The sequence below is a fragment of the Sturnus vulgaris genome, chromosome 2 (assembly GCF_052056855.1).
Source record: "Sturnus vulgaris isolate bStuVul1 chromosome 2, bStuVul1.hap1, whole genome shotgun sequence".
NCBI classification, from domain to species: Eukaryota; Metazoa; Chordata; class Aves; order Passeriformes; family Sturnidae; genus Sturnus; species Sturnus vulgaris.
Genome location: NC_142244.1, coordinates 33,187,238 through 33,206,671, shown reverse-complemented (window position 1 = coordinate 33,206,671; position 19,434 = coordinate 33,187,238). Strand labels below are relative to the sequence as shown.

At 42.9% G+C, this 19,434-nt stretch overlaps 1 protein-coding gene across 1 annotated transcript; it reads left to right on the top strand.

The window, feature by feature from the left end:
* The first annotated feature begins 265 nt into the window (after positions 1–265).
* On the top strand, positions 266–18,308 carry FKBP4 (FKBP prolyl isomerase 4). The gene is made up of 10 exons (XM_014891545.2): positions 266–451; positions 3,885–4,029; positions 5,226–5,368; positions 9,139–9,259; positions 9,828–9,984; positions 11,028–11,118; positions 11,467–11,550; positions 12,240–12,425; positions 12,926–13,165; positions 16,286–18,308. The coding sequence occupies exons 1-10, from the start codon at positions 368–370 to the stop codon at positions 16,382–16,384; spliced, it is 1,350 nt and encodes a 449-aa protein (XP_014747031.2). The 5' UTR covers positions 266–367; the 3' UTR covers positions 16,385–18,308.
* The last annotated feature ends 1,126 nt before the right edge of the window (positions 18,309–19,434 follow it).

Below are 19,434 nucleotides of genomic sequence, written 5' to 3'. Positions count from 1 at the left end.
GCGCCCACCGCCCCGGACTTTAACGCGGCCAGGCGGCTGCCTTACCCTCACCGTCCTTTCCGCCCCCGGAGGCCACGCACACTTTCACCCCGGCCGCTGGCACGGCCGGGCGCTTTGCGGCAGCTCGGCGGCCGCTCTAGAAACTTCTCGGTCCCTCCCTCTCCCCTCCCCTTCCTCCTCCTCCCGAGTAGGGGCCGGCGCTGCGGCGAGAGCAGCAGGGAAAGGAGGCGTGCGGCGCCCGCCCCCAGCGCGCTGCTCGGAGCCGGAGGCGCAGTCAGGCGCTATCCCAGCCTCATCCCGGCGCTCGCCGCAGCACTGAGCCCGCAAGGCGGCCCTTCCCTGCGCAGAGGTGGCAGCGGCAGGCGGCATGACGGCGGAGGAGATGAAAGCGGACGGGGCTCCCCTGGAAGGGGTGGACATCACTCCCAAGCAGGATGAGGGCGTCCTCAAGGTACCGGGCGGCTGTTCCCCCATCCTCACCCTCGGTCCTAGCTTAGAGGGGTCCCCGCGCCAGCGGGGACGGAAAGAACGGGGGCATTCCTCTTGGCCTGCGGGCGAGTGCTCCTGGGGTGCTTTGGCCCCACCGGGCCCATTGTGTGCCCCGCGGGGAAGGGGACGAGACGATCCCCGGGCACGCAGGCAGGGCTGGCGCAGCGCGGGCTATTAAACAACAGCGGCGGAGGGCGGGAGTGCGCCCCGGCTGCGCAAGCGCTGCCCGACCGCCCGCGGGGGCTCCCCGCTCCCCCCGGCTCCCACCGCCCCTGCCAGGGTGATCCGGAGCCCGAGCTGCCCGCTGGGAGAGCTCGGGGTCACGGAGGAGCTGTGCAGGGAAAAGGCGCTTCTCGCTGCGTTTGGGCTTTCCCCCGTGGTCTAGGGGAAGATGCGGGGGGTGGGCGGGCAGGGCTCTCTGTCCGGCTGGCAGCGCGGGTTGAGGGGGTGTGGGTGAATTCCCGCCCCCCAGCACGTGTCCGGAGCTGGGAATTAAAGATGGAGCCCCGGCGGGGCACGTGTGGTGCCCTGTCGGTGCCCGTCCCCGCCGCACCTCCCCTGAGGCCCCGGGCTCGGGGCAGCCCCCGGGCCCGAGCAGCGCGGTGCCGCGGCCTGGCCGCCCCTCGGTGCCGCCGGGCGGGCGGGCAGGTCCCCGGCGCGGCCGAGGCGGAGCGGCTGCTCTCCTTTGTACTGGGGAGACAGGCGATAAGGGCAGCAGGATTTATACCGTGAGGGGGAGTTGCGTGAACTTCCTCTGTCAGACGTTGCCTATTTCCATATCTCTAGAAACTTCCTTAGGCTCTGCTATAAACTTAAGCGATTATTTAGAAGCGTTATTCAACCGCGGTAAAATTTCGGAGTTAGGGTGTTCAGAAGGACGAAAGGGCGCCACAGTAAAGGCAAAATGCTAGGTTTAACCTTTAGAGCCTTCTAAATTCTGGTTTCGTTCTGGAGGCGCTGTCTCCCGTTCAGGAGGGGTATCGGGGAGCAGATAGAAAATGTTGGCTGCTATATTTCTGCTTTTCCAATGTCTCCTGCTAGCATGCTTAAGTGAGAATTTTTGGGTTTTGTACATAGTACGGTATCAGGTCAGAATTCTCTGCACAGCTGCCCAGGTCTCCTGCAGACCTCATCCCTTGAGCATGGTAGAAGACAGTGAGGGTCTGCCTGATTCATGCAGTACCTACTTCTTGATGATGGAGAAGCAGCAGGTGGTTTTTTGGATTTTTTTTTTTCTTAATTTTTTTTTTAGAGGAGGGGAGTACAAAACACTAGCAAACAAAGTGAGTTTGTGAAAATCACAGAAATTGCGATTGTGGCACAATAAGTAAAATACCAAAGAGGTCATGAAGTCCAGCCTTCGTGGATTTTATTTTTCTCGTGATTGCTGGAGTGCAGAATGCACCTATGGAAATCAAGCATCTAGCTGAACTAACTTACACCGATTTTGTACTGGTATTGTTGCAGTGATTCCAGGAGTGTGTTTTATTTGCTCATTCTCTTTATGTCAAAATAGTGTCCACAGTTTTTTACCTGATATTGCTGAATATGCTTGCACAATTCCTAGAATAAGTAATTAAGCTTGAAAATAAACCAATTGAAATGCCATATGAACTGAAAAACCCTGTTTCTCCGTTTGAAAAGGAATTGTAAACCTTAAAGAAAATAGGATTGCCATATTCAGAAGTGAAACTTCAGTCTGTTCAAAATGGAAAAAATGCAAAAGAATAAACTGTATGAGTAATGAAAATGAGATACTTGTTACTCTAGAATACCTTGCTATGATCCTACAAGAATATGGCATTTGGTAAAGTTTAGTGAATTTCCATTAAGTGCAGTTAATTTTTCAAAATTACATCAGACTGGCTGCTTTAAAGTGCTAGTTTGCATCTGCTTTATATAGATCTATGCCTAAGCATTACGTAGGTTAGGTTGCTTACCTGATTCATGTGTTTTTCTCATAACTTCTCTGTTTCCTTCTCTCTGTGAGAGTTGCTTGAACTTCTGCCTTCCTTGGGGAGACGTAGGTAGATTAGTTTTGTAATGCTAATAACTGTTGTGGTGCTGCTGCAGGGTAAAGGGATGGTATGCTGTGTGAGGTCAGGCATCCCTTTTCATGCTGAGCATCCTTTCCTTAGAAAACACCGGGCAGGATTTTTTCTAGGTTTTGTTTATTTGTGGGGTTTTGTTGTTTGGGTTTTTTTTGTTTTATGCTTTCAGTGAGGTGCTTTCAGCTTGTTAGTCTGACAGAAGCTGTTGATGGTGAAGCTTTGGTTTTGGAAGGAGCATCCTGGCATTTCAGTTGTATAGTCAGTCACAGGGATGGTGGAAGGTCAGGTGGGAGATTGACAAGGGGTGGGTTGCAGGAAACTGAAATTTGTGAAGGAGACTGCCAAAGGTCTGTGAACTTCAGTAAAAATCACGATTGATACAGAAACATGACATTTAAAGGAGGAATGCCCCGTAACTGCCCTTGAATAGATGTTTATCTTCTATAACAGAATGTTTTCCAAATCTCCATGATGCAAGCAAATAGGTTCCTCCATTGGTCCCCTTTTGCCTGGCCAAGATAGTGCAGAACTTCGGCTTGGGGCCGAAGGTTTCAGTCTGTATTGGGAAAAATTCAAATCTGAACTTCAGGAATCCTGTTATGGGTAAGGCCTCGCAACCTTGCCTGTGAGATATGTCACTTTTATTCTCAAACTTTATATAAACTTCAAATGAACACCAGAGAGATTGTCCCCCCTTTCTGCATAGTGTAGATTTATTTAATACTTGATTTGCTGGACGGGCTGGGGAATTCCCTAAGAAGAAAATCAAATCCTTGCAGCTGTATGTGAGACAAGGCCATCCATGTCAGAACTGTGGGGATACAGAATTATTGCGATAAATAATTTTCAAATGTTACTCTGTAGGCTGACAGAACTAATCTGCTTGGGGTGAGACGCTGCTAACCTTCTTTAAACTGCCTGGCTTAATTCGAGTAATTTCAGATTACATGCTGGAATAGACTATGTATGGAAAGAACCACCTTGTTCTCTTGTTTAAGTGCTTTGCCTAGAACACTGAACTCGGGTGTGATGATAGAGAGGTGATGAGGCAAATACTTGAATAAAGAAGGGAAAGCCTTGCCTAATGCAGAGATCTGTAAATTGGTGCCGACTGCTGCCTGTTAAATTCTTCTATCACAGCACAGCCATCTTGAGGTTCTGCATTTGCAGCACTGCTAATCTGCAGAAAGAACAGCCAGTCCATTTCCAGGTGACTGAGGGAAACCTGCAAATGCTTTGTCTACTAAAGATGATAACACAGGGATCTAGGTATTTGTGATTCATGTCCAATGGGCAGGCAGACTTGATTTCCATAATGTTAATGCTGATTGTTGTTTTTCTCAGGTTGTCAAGAGAGAAGGCAGTGGGACAGAGTCTCCGATGATAGGTGATAAAGTGACTGTCCATTACACAGGGTGGCTTCTTGATGGCACAAAATTTGACTCCAGTCTGGACAGAAGAGATAAATTCTCATTTGACTTGGGGAAAGGTAATAATTTTTTTTAACAATTTTGGTAATAATTGAGATGGGATTTCCTTGTGTGGCTCCTTTGATTTTCAAAATTGCTACTTAAACTTGTTTTTAGAGTGTATTCTCTTAGAATGGCCCTGTCAAAATGTCTTTGAGATTTTTCTGAATGAGAGAACTGTGTAGCTCCTTGAGAGGCCTGCTGAAGAATTCACAGGTGTGTCTGGTGCCTCAGACAAAGCACTCCAGGGGAGCAAATCTATCCTGAAATGTAGTGATAAAAGGTAGTTAAGTAGCCAGAATATGCACTTTGTTGTGGTTGGAGTTTTTTGGGGAAGACTTCAGGAGTGCTTAATTGTTACCAGATACTGGGACAGGGTACACAGGGGCAGCTGTCTCGTCATGAAATGTACTCTCTTTTCCACAAAATTCTCGAGTTAACCCAAAAGTGAATCTTTGAGCAGTGCATCTCTTCATTATCAAAATCTTTCATTTTTTGAAAATCTAAGCATTGTTGTTCCAGCAAATCTTCCTACTCAATCTCGTATTCTTCCCTGGAAGTTCCTTACCTTCTGCTTTTTAAAAAATAGTTGATACCTCCTTTTTTTCAAAAAGAGGTAAATTAATTGTACTGCAATTTGAGATGATACTAAGTGTACATATTAGTACAAGACTAATAGTCTGATTGAGGAGTCAAAAGGGGCAGCAATGAGGAGAGCTTGAGAGATTTTGTTACAGGTTTTCTTCCCTTTGGAAGGAATGCTACTACTTTCCTCTTTCTTTCTGTTACAAATGTGTAACTTAGTTACCGCTTGTGCTGTTCTTTGCCAGCTGATAAAGTACAAACAGAAGTGGCTGTTGGTTTGGATTGTTTTCAAAACAGGAGCAGACAATCTCTCACCCTAAGGCCTTCCTCTCGGAAGACTTTATTGTTACTTCCTCACACTTGGGACTGTGCCAAGCACTTCAGCTGGTGTCTGTGTTCTGTTATTCTAAGAAAAGAGTTATTACACCTAGAAGAAAGAAATGTCTGGGCCAAATTTTGGGTCCCTGGGAAACTTTAGAATTTGATTAGGCTTAAAACTGATGTACATAAATGAGAATGAGCATAAGTTCCTCAGTATTTCTGCTGCCTTAGCTTTTGTATACCAAAAGTGATGATGATTAGTTTCACCTGATAATGCTTTTCATGTGTGATTGGCATTTGACTTGTACAGGGGAGGTGATCAAAGCATGGGACATTGCTGTGGCCACCATGAAGATTGGTGAAATCTGTCGGATTACATGTAAACCAGAATATGCCTATGGCTCAGCTGGCAGCCCCCCAAAGATACCTCCCAATGCTACACTGATTTTTGAGGTAAGTGAAAGATGGTCACTGAAACTGTATGCTTGAAAAAATGTGTGATGCAATATCCTTTCAGAACAGGATTGTTACGTTTTCTAAGGAAAATAATATGGTCAGTTTTGGGTAGTGTGAACAAAATTTTAGTCTGGCTGTCACTGCTCTGTAATGGCTCTGTAATGGGTTCCCTTCTCTGACTTTTTAAAACACTTGAATGATCTTCAGTCTTCAGTTGTAATTTTGCAGTTACAGGGTGATTTACAGCAGTAAAGTGCAATCTGGGAGAGCAGGTTATTCAGTGATAGACTGAAGTAGTTAAGAAAATTAAATCTTTAATCCACTTCATGACACTCAGAGTAAAGATATATTGAATGTTGTGAGGTTTTCAACAACAGGAAGAGCAAATAATGCCCTCAATAATATATTTTTTATTCTTTATACATTAACTTTATCTCTTATGAGCTGTTTCAGGGAGAGAAGAGGTAATTGCCCCATGTAAACTGCTGGAATACAATAATTGAAGAGCTCTGCAATTATGAACTCTTTTCTGTAGAGCTGAGCGTAGAGTCAGCCTTAAAGCACCATAAAACCAGTTTGGATTCAGGTTGCTGGTTCATTACCAGAGTCTTTCTGTGCATCCAGGCTACACTGATCAATCTTGTCACCGCAGGTGAAGTCCTGTGCACTCAGTCCCTGTGACAGACTCAGCAGTTTTGAGTTTGGCAGCTGGGTAACCCAGTTTGACAACTCACATGGCCAGCTGCTCCCCTGGAGATGAGCTGCATATCTTGGTGAGCATGGAGTCAGTCATCCTTGGTGTCTCAGCCTCACCAGGAGAGGAGAGATTTTTTTTTTCCTACTGATGTTAAAAGTAATTTCTTTCCACATCTTCCCCCTCCTTCCCAAAAGGGGGTGGAAATAGCAGCTGTCTCTTTTGTGTGTTATTTCAGAAGTGAGAATGGTTGCTCAGAATGCTGAGACTTGTGTTTGATTTTTCCATGTAGGATGACATTAAAGCTGTTTCTGGAGCATACTCTGACAGTCTCAACAGGGTTTGGAGAGGATGTATTTTTCTTTCTGTTGAAACAATTCAATTTGCCAACAATTGCTTCAAAATAAATTCTACCTGAGAGAAGGCAGACTCTTTTTTTAAGGCGTGATTTTTAAAATTATTTGCTCTAAAGCACTTAATCAGTGGAATGAAATCCTGCAACTGGGGACATAAGGAAAGTTTTAAAACTGATGATTGCTTTGAGATTTAATGTTTTATCTGAGAAAGGTGAAAATAGCTCATGGAGTAAAAACTAAAAGTCTGTTTAGATTTTATTGGAAACAATAAGCATCTGTTAAGGATAAATCATGCATAGAATCATTTAGGTTGGAAAAAACCTTCAAGACCATCGAGTCCAATAATAAATCTCATACTGCCAAGTCCATCACTAAAGTATTAACCCAGTGCCACATCTACACCTAAATATCTCTGGGTGGATGACTCAACCACTTCCCTGGGCAGCCTGTTCTAATGCTAATATCCATTCTAAACCTCCCCTGGTGAATCTTGAGGCCACTTCTTCTTTTTCTGTGACTTGTTACTTGGAAGAAGGAACTGACCCCATCTGGCAACAGCCTCCTTTCAGGGAGTTGTAGAAAGTGAGAAGGTTACCCCGCAGACCTTCTTTCTTTCTAGGCTGAACACCCCCAGCTCCTGATAGGATTTGTGCTTCAGAGCCTTCATCAGCTCTGTCACCCTGCTCTGGACACGCTCCAGCCCCTCAATGTCCTTCCTGAACTGAAAGGCCCAAAACTGAACACAGGATTTGAGGTGTGGCCTCACCAGTCCTCAATATGGGGGAACAATCCCTGCCCTGATCCTGCTGTCTGCACCATTTTTGATACAGGCCAGGTGCCATTGGCCTTCACATAATTGGATATTGAATTTGCTTTGCATTTGGATAGTGTATATGCATTTCTTTTTTTTTTATTTCCCCATGGACTTCTATGTAGAAGCATTTAAAAAGTATTGCTAGCAGGTAGTGTCCACTAAGGGATGACAGCTTACTCACTTCGAGTATGTCAAAATTAATACCACTATTTCTGAAAAATAGGATCACGTAGAGCTGTTCATAAACAGCATTTTCTTACATAGACATCTGAAGTTACTCATGGCTTAGTTGTATTGGATCAAACTATACATGTTGGAGTGCTGTTTGCTTCTATGCAAGTGATACCAGGTGTAATCAGGGCTGAGCTGATGATTGAAATGCAAGCTAAAAGCTCAAGGCCTTCTACCTTGGCAGTACAGTGGGGCATTCTTAAGGGCTTAGCACTACTACAGAGGGTGCATGTGGCCAGCAGCAAGCAGAGAAGCTTTCACTGTCCTTTAGCAATAGGTAATACCTAACATTAGGAGAAATAAAAGCATGAACTGCAAGATGGGATTTGTTCCATCAGACTACTGCTGGGTCTGTCCAAAGCAGTCACCCAGATTATTCACTCCCCACTGGACTTGTCTTGATGCTGCCAGTCTGGCCCCTTCATTTTCTCAGTCTGCTTTTAGATAAAAGTAGAGTTTCATTCATGAGTCCTGATATCCCCTAATGCCTGCCTGAGGAGTTACACTGAAGGGAAGAGGGGAGAAAGAAAAGCCCCAAAGCTGCCTATGATGGTTTTGTGCTTCACTAACAAAACAGCTTTGGGGCTCACTGACTGCAACAAGTAAGCAGTGGTGGGTGTATTCTGACTGGGGGAGTGGGGGAGGGAGTTGGGACTTAGATCCATAAAATTTTCCCAAGTTTTATTAGGTTAAAGTAGTTTCTAGCTAGTATGGCTCTCAAGCAGCTAAAGTATCTTTAGTTTTTGCTTTTACAGTTTTACCTAGGTTTACTTTATATTACTTAACACAATATCAGCAGGGTTCTTTTGCAAGTGCCTATCTCCATACCAAAGTTTTGTACAAGTTGCTTTACGAAAACCCTCTAAAATTTACATTAAGGGATTTTGTACCTCTGTCATCACACCAGCGTTTCTTTATGACATGAAAATAATGCATGTCCTATGACTTGGAAGTTCTTTTTTTTTTTTATCTGGCGGTGGTTTTGTTTTTTCTTTTTTTCTTCCTCATGATTGCTTTTGCTGAGCAAATTAGATAGGTTATGGTATAGAATAGTATTGTTCAGGCTCGGGGGAAAAAGGGGAGGTACACACCTGTATGGTCATCAGTAGTATGTTCAGGAATGACTTTTTTCAGACTGACTGAAGAGAAAGGCCAGAATATTATTCTTAACTAGGTATCAATTAAAATAGTGGAAGTGCTGGTGGATATTAAATTCCTTTTCCATTCTAGTTAATTTAAGTCCAGTGTAAGGAACTTCCACAGCATTAGCTCTGAACTTTTTTTTTAATGAGGTAGTCAAAACAGTGTTGATTATAATGGCCTGCCTTTTTTGTGCTTAGAAATAGTTTCCACTGTTGTTTTACTCAAACATAGGATATGACCTTTTTTTCTTCACTTCATAGCAGTAACGACAAATATCTTTTGTAACTAGACTGTTTTTCTGTGTCATTGTGGTACTCCGACTTGAAACTATGAATTACTTTTTCTTGGGAGGGCATGTGAAGATTCAGAGATTCAGACTGGATACCTCTTTCCTACATTAGCACTATCTCTTAAAAATCCTAAACAATTTGTTGCAGCAGCAAGTTTCAAAGATCTCTGGAGAACAAATCCTGTGAGTTACTAATTTGGTCTAATGAGAATAAATGCAAGGCTTTTCTTCCCTCCACAGATAGAACTTTTTGAGTTCAAGGGGGAGGACCTCACTGATGAAGAAGATGGTGGCATCATCCGAAGAATCCGTAAGAAAGGGGAGGGCTACTCCAGGCCCAATGAGGATGCACTTGTAGAGAGTAAGTGTGTTGTTACACAAATAGTGAATGGATTTGAGATGTGGGATGGCAGAACCTTTTCACAATCTACAACTGCATGTCCTCAGGGAGAGGAATAAGTGGCTTCTCTTATCTTACCAAGTAACTTAACAACTTCGAGTAAGCTTTCCTTCTCCTGTTTCTAGTAAGGTTTACATTTTCCAGCAGCAGCTGTGTTTTCTGGTGATACTGAATCTGTTGAAGTGCTTATCTGATCACAAAAGGTGATTGAGCCTCATAAAGTATTTCTGTATGCTGAGGAACAAGAGGGGAAGTCATTCTGGCACTTGTCATCAGAGTGGAAAAAACAAACACTCAAATGAACAAAAAAAAAAAGGGGATTGTTAAATTGAACAGCAGAAATTCTGTTTGCTGCCAGTAGCTGCCATGCCATAGGTAGCTGCTAAAAGAGAAAAAACTGTTAAGAAGGAGGCTTTGGCACTCTGTGTGTGATGCCTGCCTGTATAGAACTCCCTGTGCCCTACCTGCCCACTGCCATACACAGATACCTTCTGATTTCTCTCTCTGTTGTTCTGGTTCTTGTTACCAGTCCAGTTTGAAGGCCGACACGGAGGTCGTGTTTTTGACAAGCGGGAATTGCGGTTTGAGATTGGAGAAGGTGAAAACTTCGACATTCCTCATGGTCTGGAGAAAGCAATTCAAAAAATGGAGAAATCAGAGGAATCTGTGTTCTATCTCAAACCCAGGTATGCTGTTTCTGGTGTTTGATACTGGAAGGGCTTATACTGATCATCTGGCAAGAAAGAAATGTTTCGTTATAGTACCTTTCAGCTTTTTTTCAGTGCTGTGGTAAAAACTTGGATCAGCCCCAAAAAGTGATGAGAAGTATTGAGCTAAGATTGCTTTGCCACTTCATAGTGAAGGAGTAGTCCAGAAAAAGTTTACATAAGTCTCTGTAGTGTTGATCTCTGAATATTTAAAAAAAATGTTATTATTGCTCTCTAACTTAGATTTTTGTGATCCCTCTTCATGATTGCTTACTGTGAAACAGTGCATATGTAGACTTGGATATAGGCAGAATTTTCTCTTTACAGTGAGAACACATCTGAAACAAGTGGAGTTGCACATATTGTTTTCATCAGACTTTAATTTATTTCAGCTTTTATTGAGTTTATTTTTTAAACTGTAACTGAGCCTGATGGGAGCAGAAAAGGAAAGCAATCTGATCTAGAGGGTTTTCCTGCTAATATGCAGCTTTTTGCTGGAGTTGCATTGCAGTACCTTTCTGTAAGCATTTCCTGTTCATCACCTGGTTAGCAGTGTGTTAAGTGCACAACTGCTCACTTAATCTTGATATTTATTGTCTTTGCTTTTCTAAGAATAGAACGAAAATAAAGGTACTCTGAAGGCAACACTCAGTTTCAAACCATGCATATTAAATATAATCGGTGTAATTTGAAAGTTGGTTGTTTTGGTTTGGCTTTTTTTTTTTAAGGGATTACTTGCTTTTCCTTAAAGTAACTAAAAAACTAATAAAATTAAAGGAACTGCTAAAAGATTAATGAAGTCAGCACTAGGTTTCTCTTCCTTTCTTCTACCTTGTACTTGCTAATTTTAGAATTGTACCTAGAATTCTTCAAGCTTTGTCTTGTAATAATAGTTTATGTGCATCCCAAAATTGCATGGGTTTTTTTCCTCCATCTTCCTATGTAGCAAATATAGCTGGATGGATAGTTTTGAACTCTCTTCTTTATACTTTTGTTTCTCCCTCCCCACCCCCATTTTACAGCTATGGTTTTGGAAGTGCTGGGAATGAGAAATTTAAGATCCCTCCAGATGCAGAGCTGCAGTATGAAGTGAAGCTCAAAAGCTTTGAAAAGGTGAGAACAAGAGATGAAATCCCAAAGAGATCTGGGGGTGGGGGAAAATGTGGGAGTGCAGCTTTAACGATGACAATGGAATCCTTGAATGGTGGTGTGAAACAGGACGGCCACTGTTGCCAGAGATGATGGTGACATGCTGGGAGCTCTTGGCTGAAATGATCCTTATTCTTCCTGTATCCCTCTCTGTTGCCATCTCTCGTGCTCTCTAAGCTGGTTTCCATTAGCAGTGCAAAGCTCTGCTTTGCCAGACTTATCTCAACCATACTGTTAGTGGGAAACAGCATAGCTGCTTGATTTCCCTAGAAATTGTATTGAAGTTGACTGGAACTGTTCCTGTTTGGGTAGGCTAAGGAGTCCTGGGAAATGAACACGGATGAGAAGTTGGAACAGAGCTGCATTGTGAAGGAGAGAGGCACTCAATACTTCAAGGTAAGTTACAGTCCCCGAGTAATAATAGCAGTTCTTAGTCCATGTCATGAGTTGATAATGATGTTTACAGCTTGTGTCATTTCTGAGTGGTGTTCATGGTATTCTGTGAGATTTTACATGGAGAACTGGAGTGGAATGTGTCAGAAAAAAAAAAACAAACAACAACTTAGTTGGATTATCCAAACAACTAACTCTGCAGGGAGCTCTCTGTTAGAGCTATGTGCTGTATCCAGAGATAATATGGTGGGGTGTACAGTATTTCAGTTCCTGCTGTGGGACAGTGCTATGAATGAGCAACATTCATTTGGATATAGATGTGTGGAGAAGCTGTTTAAAGCAATTTGACCAGCTAAAGGAAGAGTTTCCTATTATCTCTGTATGGCATTTTGAGAATGCCCCATCTTCCCTTATTTTTGCATCAAAAGTTCAATATAAAGGTATGTGTTCAGTGAAGTATCAGTGCTGGCATATACCTCTAGCTCTAGGGGGGGAACAAGTTAAGTATTCCTAAAGATTTTCTGATCTTGTGCAGGAATGCCTCTCAGAAGTAGTGTATTTTTGATGATAGAAGTTACTTTTTGATCAAATGGTGTTTTTAGACCTGTTGCTCAAGGCAGGCTCAAGGGACGAGAGGGAGATAAAAAGTTACTGTGATGAGCTGTGTGATAATTGAACTGCCTTGTTTACAGGAAGGGAAATACAAGCGGGCAGCATTACAGTATAAGAAGATTGTGTCATGGCTGGAGCACGAGTCAGGACTCTCTGAGGAGGAGGAATCAAAAGCCAAAAGCCTGAGGCTTGCTGCCCACCTTAACTTAGCTATGTGCCATCTCAAGTTAAAGGAATACTCCCAGGCTTTGGAGAACTGCAACAAGGTAGTAGGAGTTTATTTATTCTTAAACTGCACAAGTAGTCTGACAGTTTCTCTTGCTTTAAACATTTTAGGGACAACAGGCCATGTGGTGTTTCGTCTTTCTTACCAGCTGGCATTTGGATAGTACACTAAAAATATCCAACAGATTATTTTCATAATTAGTGCCCTTTGAACATTTTTTACTAGCTTGCTGCTACACTGAGAATATTCAAGTATTTAGAAATAAGAAACATTTGAGGTCATGTTGGCAGAGGTCTTTCAAAGAGCAGGATTAGTCTCTGACTAAATCTTAGACTTGTTGGTTCTCTTGTCAACCAGCCTACTATATTCATTGTTCTTTGTACTTACTTCTACTGTAATCTACTCACTTTATTAGAAAGCCCTGACTCATAAGTCTACATCAGAAGGTACAGTTCCTAGCAGTCTCTGGTGTTCTGACTGCATGTAAAAGAAAAATAATTACTGTTTGTGGTTTGGTTTTGTTTTTTTTTTTGAATGCAGGCACTCGAATTGGATAGCAACAATGAAAAAGGCCTCTTCCGGCGTGGAGAAGCTCACTTGGCTGTCAATGACTTTGAGCTGGCCCGAGCAGATTTCCAGAAAGTGATACAACTTTATCCAAGTAACAAAGCTGCCAAAGTGCAACTGGTGACTTGTCAGCAAAAAATACGGTTGCAGCATGAGAAGGAGAAAAAGATGTATGCCAACATGTTCCAAAGGCTGGCAGACAAAGACTTAAAGGTAAGTAACGCTACTCTGAAGGTTACAGGACAAGGAGCAGTGGTTTAGGTTATCTGCTTGCTTCTTATTACAGATAATTATAGCAGAACACTCAAGTTGTCTCCTTTGGGGAGCAGAGATGGAACTGAAAATGCCAACAGTCAGAATTATTAGGCTATCTTGTTTGAATAGGAAAACCAGCAGTACCAACCATTACACAGAAAGCTTTTACCTATTTTGAGTGAATTTGCAACAGACCAGTGTTAATCAGAAAGCAGTTGAAGTGGTGAGATGACAATGTTCTAGAACTGAAAAAAGCACCTATATCCTCTAGAACTTGTTGCAAAGATCAGGCTTTTCTCGTGCCTGGGGCACACATCTAGTGAGAACTTGTGTGTCATACAGAGGGTGCTGAGCACCATCTTGCTTCTCACAGAGACATTAGGATGTGGTTGATGGTCTCCATTACAAATGTCACAGATTATGAAGTGTCAGAAGATTAATTATTCTGCTGTATGGATGGTTTTCCTAATAAGCTTTCACTAGAATTTTAGTAAAAACTAGTTCAGTTAATAATGGCAGTATGTGAATACAGGTTATAACAAGATTGTATCAAGCTAGCGAGAAATATTCCAGGTTACTGGTGAGAATCACATATCCTAAGAAAACATTCTGGTTCTTTTCCTCAAATCTGATGGTCTAGAAGGACAAGACAGACCTGTAACTTCTCAAATAAATCTGGGATTTATATCAGACTCAAATTTCCTCAGTAACACCAAGGAATACAGAAGCTTGTATCTTGTGAGGTTATTTTCATCTTTCTAGAAGAAGCATTGAAAATATAAAAAATTGTTGGATATTGGTAATTTCCTTTGGTTAACTGTGTCATTGAGTCTTTCTAGAGGCATGGTGTCCTCAGATGAGTGTATCCTGACAGTTCAGCCATTTCAAACTGTCCGTTGATAATTCCTACATTAAATGCTTTACTCTCTCTTCCTGTTTTGGCTAAAGCAGCCTGATGTCAACAGTCCTTGTGTATTGGAGCTTAAAATAAAGTATTCTGTCCTTCTAGACATAGTGACGTAAAGTCACATAGTATCTTAATTCTGGTAGGCTTTAATAAAAAAATCTCAGAAAAATAAAGATAAAGCAAATAAACTAGAATTATTTCACTATTGGGAATCTTCACTTTTGAAATGGCAGGATTTAATTGCCAGCTGTCAGGCTCTGTTGTGAAGGTTCCTTTCAGCTAGCACAGCTGCTGGCAATCTGGCTTCCTCCACTAGGTGTGGGACACAGCAAGATCTGTTGAGATAGGAAGAATGGATTGCTGAAACAAGCTATACACACTAAAAGTACAAAAGCCTTCAAGCTTTCTTCAGCTCCTAAGACAGATAATTGGTAGAGTAATAGTCTTGGCAAAAGGCAGATTCGTAGTCTTTGCACTGCAGACTGGGATATTGGAAGAATATATGGCTCTTAATCCCAATTTCTATCTGCTATCTGGGATAGCAGACCTGCCTGGGATAGAATCAGTCTAAAGTTGTAGAATCCTTTAGGTTAGATTCCAACCAAATGTAAATGAAAGGTCACTGGCCTCACCATTGCCAAGTACAGAAGGACAATCCCTGCCCTGGTCCTGCTGGACACACTACTGCTGATACAGGCCTAGATGCCACTGGCCTGGTGAATTCTTCCCAACAAGTTAGATGATCTTGGGAATGTGCAATGTGCTGGGTTTTTTTTTCTCTGAGCCATCTGGCCTGCCTTAAATGGATATGGTTTTACATTAAATGGGATTGATGGAACTATAAACTGTAAAGGATGCTTACTCCCTGGGCCAGACTTGAGGTAGTTTTCTTGCAAGAAAAGCTTGTTTTCCTGTTACTGCATTTATAATAGTGCTGCTTTAGCTCCAGCAGTCTGTTAGTGGTGGTGTAGTAAAAGTTCAAAGTTCTAGAGAGGAGAGTTTGTTTATTAAAGGTCTTCCAATTGCTAAGAAGATACCTTGGATTGCAGTTCTGATATTCCTGACATAGTCTGTTAAATTCAACAGCCACTCTTATATCAGTAGTTCATTTCATTAATTTGGAAAGTTCACATATGTAAAGTGTGAGTTTTTGAAGGTCAGGATGTTGATCACCTTACCTTAAGCTCAGGATTGCTAGCTAACAGATGTTCTGTGGAGAGAGAAGCTCTTGTGTGCTTAGAATACTTCTAAGGATGAAAAAATGACCTTTGCATGAATGTTCTTTTAAATGTGGTTTTTGTGTTGCAACCAAATTAATGCAAGATTTTAAGGATTCTACCCCTTTTTCCATCTTATTCCCCTCTCCCAGCATTGTATGCTTAAGGCTTCGCTTATTTTTGTCTGGTTCTCATCTAAGATCATCATGAAATACGTGGCCCAAGATGCTGGGCTGACAGGTGGAATAGCAATTTCATTGCACTAGGTTTTGAGATGAGCAAGCCAAGACATTTTTACCTCTCCTTACTGTGCTTGAAAATGGATGTGCTGGTTATGTCCGACTGTAAAACTGACCTTGGAGCCCTACCTTATGGCTCTCTGCCTTCCATACCTTTTTATGAGGAAGATGCACAAGGAGAGGGCTTTAGACAAGCTACATTGTCAGATTATATTTTCTTCCAGTTAAACCCTTGAACAGGACATCCAAATCATTCTGGTTGAGTTTGAAGTGTCTCTTCACAAAACTAGCTGCCCAAAAAAGATACTGCTTCTTATGCTGACTGCAAGTGTGCCTCATACAAGTTGAGTTGGGGTAGGCCATGGGAATGGCTGAAAATTAATGACATTGATATTGGAGCAGGGCAAAAGCAGTTCCTGCAGAAGCTTCAAAAATTAATTTCAGGTGAAAGACTTCTAAGAAATTGTTGTGTGGCAAGTGGGTGCATGCCAAATCAAGAATCTTAATCACCTAATACCAGTATTATATTTCAGCCTCCTCTATGCTGCTTCTGGTTTCTTAGATGCATGAAAATTTTTGGTTTCTCTTGGCTGAAGATCTAAATATCTTAATTCAGTCTGGCAGTGTAGACAAGCTTCCCAAGTAATTAAACATAATGTTTGGACTAGCAATTTTGTACAATATATTCATATATTTTCTTTGTCTCTCTGTTTAGTCATCTGCTACTCTTCAGACAAGCCACACTGAAGATGCGGAAATGAAAGATGCGCAGAATGGAGTTGAAGATAAATCAGAAGTTGAAGCAGAAGCATAAAAAAACCCCTATTCCATTAGTTTTGTAAATGAAAGAATTTCCAGTGAATTAGACCTTTATTTTTCTACCTGGTTGGATAGTGGCTTCAAGGGAGCAGAGGCTGAAGCCACCATGCCACAGTCAGTTTCAGCTTTATGTGGCTGTTCAAGAAGCTGAGTGGCAGCATAAATCTGGTTTAATCCTAGTGACTTTATTTATTCATTCAGCCTCTGTTACTGTTTGGGTTCTGTCTGGGTTTACTCTGCTTGGTTTATTTGCGTTTTCATAGAATCATAGAATGGCTTGAATTGGAAGGGACCTCAAAGATCTAGTTCCACCCCCCTGCTATGGACAGGGACCCTTCACTAGACCAGGTTGCTCAGAGCTCCATCCAGCCTGGACTTGGACACTTCCAGGGATGGAGCATCTGCAGCTTCTCTGGGCAGCCTGTTCCAGTGCCTCACCACCCTCAGAGTAAAGAATTTCATCCTAATACCTAATCTTAACCTGCCCTCTTTCAGTTTGAAGCCATCCCCCTTTTGCTGTCACTACTTGCCCTTGTAAATAGTTTATCTCCATGTTTCTTGTAGGCTCCCTTTAAGGTACTGGAACGCCACAGTTTGGTCACCCCAAAGCCTTCTTTTTTCCAGTCTGAACAATCCCAGTTCTCTCAGCCTTGTCTCATAAGGAGAGGTGCTTCATCCTTCTAATCATCTTAGTGGGCCTCCTCAGGACTTGCTCCAAAAGGTCGATGTTCTTCCTGTGCTGGAGACCCCAGAGGTGGATGCAATGTTCCAGGTGGGGTCTTACCAGAGTAGAGGGTCAAAATCCCCTCCCCTCCCTCTCCTGCTGCCCATGCTGCTTTGGATGCAGCCCAGGTTATAATTGGCCTTCTGGGCTGTGAGTGCACATTGCCAGCTCATGTTCAGCTTCTCATCCAGAAGCACCCCCAAATCCTTCTTGGCAGGGCTGCTCTGGATCTGTTCATCCCCCAGCCTTTATTGATACCAGGGGTTGCCCCAACCCAGGTGCAGCACCTTGCACTTGGCCTTATTGAAGCCTCATGAGTTTCACATGGGCCCACTTCTCAGGCTTGTCCAGGTGGCATCCTGTCCTTCAGGTGTGTCAAAGGGACTGCTCAGCTTGGTGTCACCTGCAGATTTTCTGAGGATGCATTCCACCCCTTCATCTATGTCATTAATGAAGATGACAGTAACACTGGTCCCAGTATGGACCCCTGAGAGACACCACCTCTCACTGGTGTCCATTTGGACGCTGAGCTGTTGACCACTAGCCTGTAGATGTGACCATCCAACCAATTTCTTACCCATCAAACAGTCCACCCATTGAATCCATCTCTCCAATTTAGAGGTGTTGTAGGGAACTGTGTCTAAGGCAGAAAATTACAGAAATGGAGGTAAATGACACCTGTGGCCCTTCCCTTGTCCACTGGTGGAGTCACTCCATCACTGAAGGTTACTAGGCTGCTCAGAGGGGACTTGCCCTTGGTGAAGCTGTGCTGGCTGTCCCTGGTCACCTCCCTGTCCTCCACGTGCCTTAGCATAGCATCTAGGAGGATCTGTTCCATGATCTTCCCAGGCACAGAGCTGGGGCTGACAGGTTGGTAGTCCCTGTTTTGTCACCGGTGTTTGTTTCTTTCTGGTTCCAGTTTACTTTAATCCCAAGTTCTGCTTTCTAAATTTATTTCCTTGATTTGCTTCAAGTAATCAGCTTTTTCCAGGAGTCCTCACACGACACTTGAGAACAAATTGGCGCTCCCTGTTCTTCTGCCTTGGGATTGCCCTCTTCCCCCCTGTTCAGTAGGGAGTCCCTTCCATTAAGTATTGTAACCTTTCCTGTATGCCTCTTTGCAAATTGCTGAAGGTGAAGACTGTGAAGTCACAGCTTAAGTAATAAAGCTCCAATTAAACTCAAGAAAACTTAACTTTTCGTGGGTTTTTATTGGAATTTGCGCAGAATTGAGAGAATTTACTGTCCTTTGGTCATTCAGTGTTTTCGTGTCCACATAGCCAGTGTCCTGATGATTTTTCTTTGTTGTCTGTTACCATAGAAAATTCCCACAATATTTGATAAAATATTTACTCATGTATTTGCAAAAGGGAAAAATTACTGGAAACTGTGCAAAAAAGCAACTTTGTAACCTATGCATAGAGCTTTTTCTGTGTTCATATTGCTACCTTCATCTTCACCCATCACATTGTAAAACTGGACCAGAGGGAAAAAAAATATATATACCTGGAAGTGACTAGCTTTGAAGTGAAAGTAAGTGATAATGGCTTACATATTGCAAATACTTCTAATGAACTACAAACTCCTGAGTGATTCCAATGTCTGGCTTACCCAGATCTCACAAGAAAGCTATTACTCAGTATTCTGCTTCTTTCTGCAGTTTGTGTGTCTTGTTTGGGGGTGGGTGTGCTTTTGAATTTTGTGGGGGCTTTTGGTTGGGGTGGGCTTTTTGTTTTGTCTGAAGGCATGGAACATAGTACTCAAACTCAACTGTTGTTTATCTTATCATGTGGTGTTAAATTCAGCATCTCCAGTGTCCTGTTCTGAGACAGGGGCAGAAGGGACTTTTTTTTTGCCTTCTCTGCAGAAGAAAGGTAGAAAATCTGTTCCTCTCAGATTAAAATAAATGGACTTCTTTATGGTGGGAAAGATGTCTTTGCATGGCATGCCATGGGCTGGAATTTGTGTATATTGCAGAGAGTATCCCTGTTTTAACATGTAATACACCGTGAATTTCTGGTCTCCTTTGCTGAAACAGAAGTGCTGTGTAAGCACTTAACTCATGGGGGCTGGGGGAGTGCCAGTACCTGTCCTGCAGCAGTGCCAGCCCAGCTCGGGCCCTGGAACTGTCACCAAAGTGATGCAAGGGCTGCTTGGAGTGCTGCCCTGCCCCTGTGCCCCAGACACCAAATTCAGTGCCTGCTGCTGGGTTGGAGCTTGGTTAGAGAGCTGGGAGCTGCAGTGCTCTCAATCTCGTGGGGTGGGTGGGATAGCACAAAGGCTGGAGAGGTGCTTGGGAGGTCACTTCGCTTGAGGAAATG

Excerpts from the sequence above, each read along its gene's own strand:
- FKBP4 (XM_014891545.2), top strand. The coding sequence starts at position 368 with ATGACGGCGGAGGAGATGAAAGCGGACGGGGCTCCCCTGGAAGGGGTG. Across the intron at positions 9,985-11,027 it reads GTGTTCTATCTCAAACCCAG|CTATGGTTTTGGAAGTGCTG; the intron begins GTATGCTGTTTC and ends CCCATTTTACAG. Across the intron at positions 11,119-11,466 it reads AGCTCAAAAGCTTTGAAAAG|GCTAAGGAGTCCTGGGAAAT; the intron begins GTGAGAACAAGA and ends CTGTTTGGGTAG.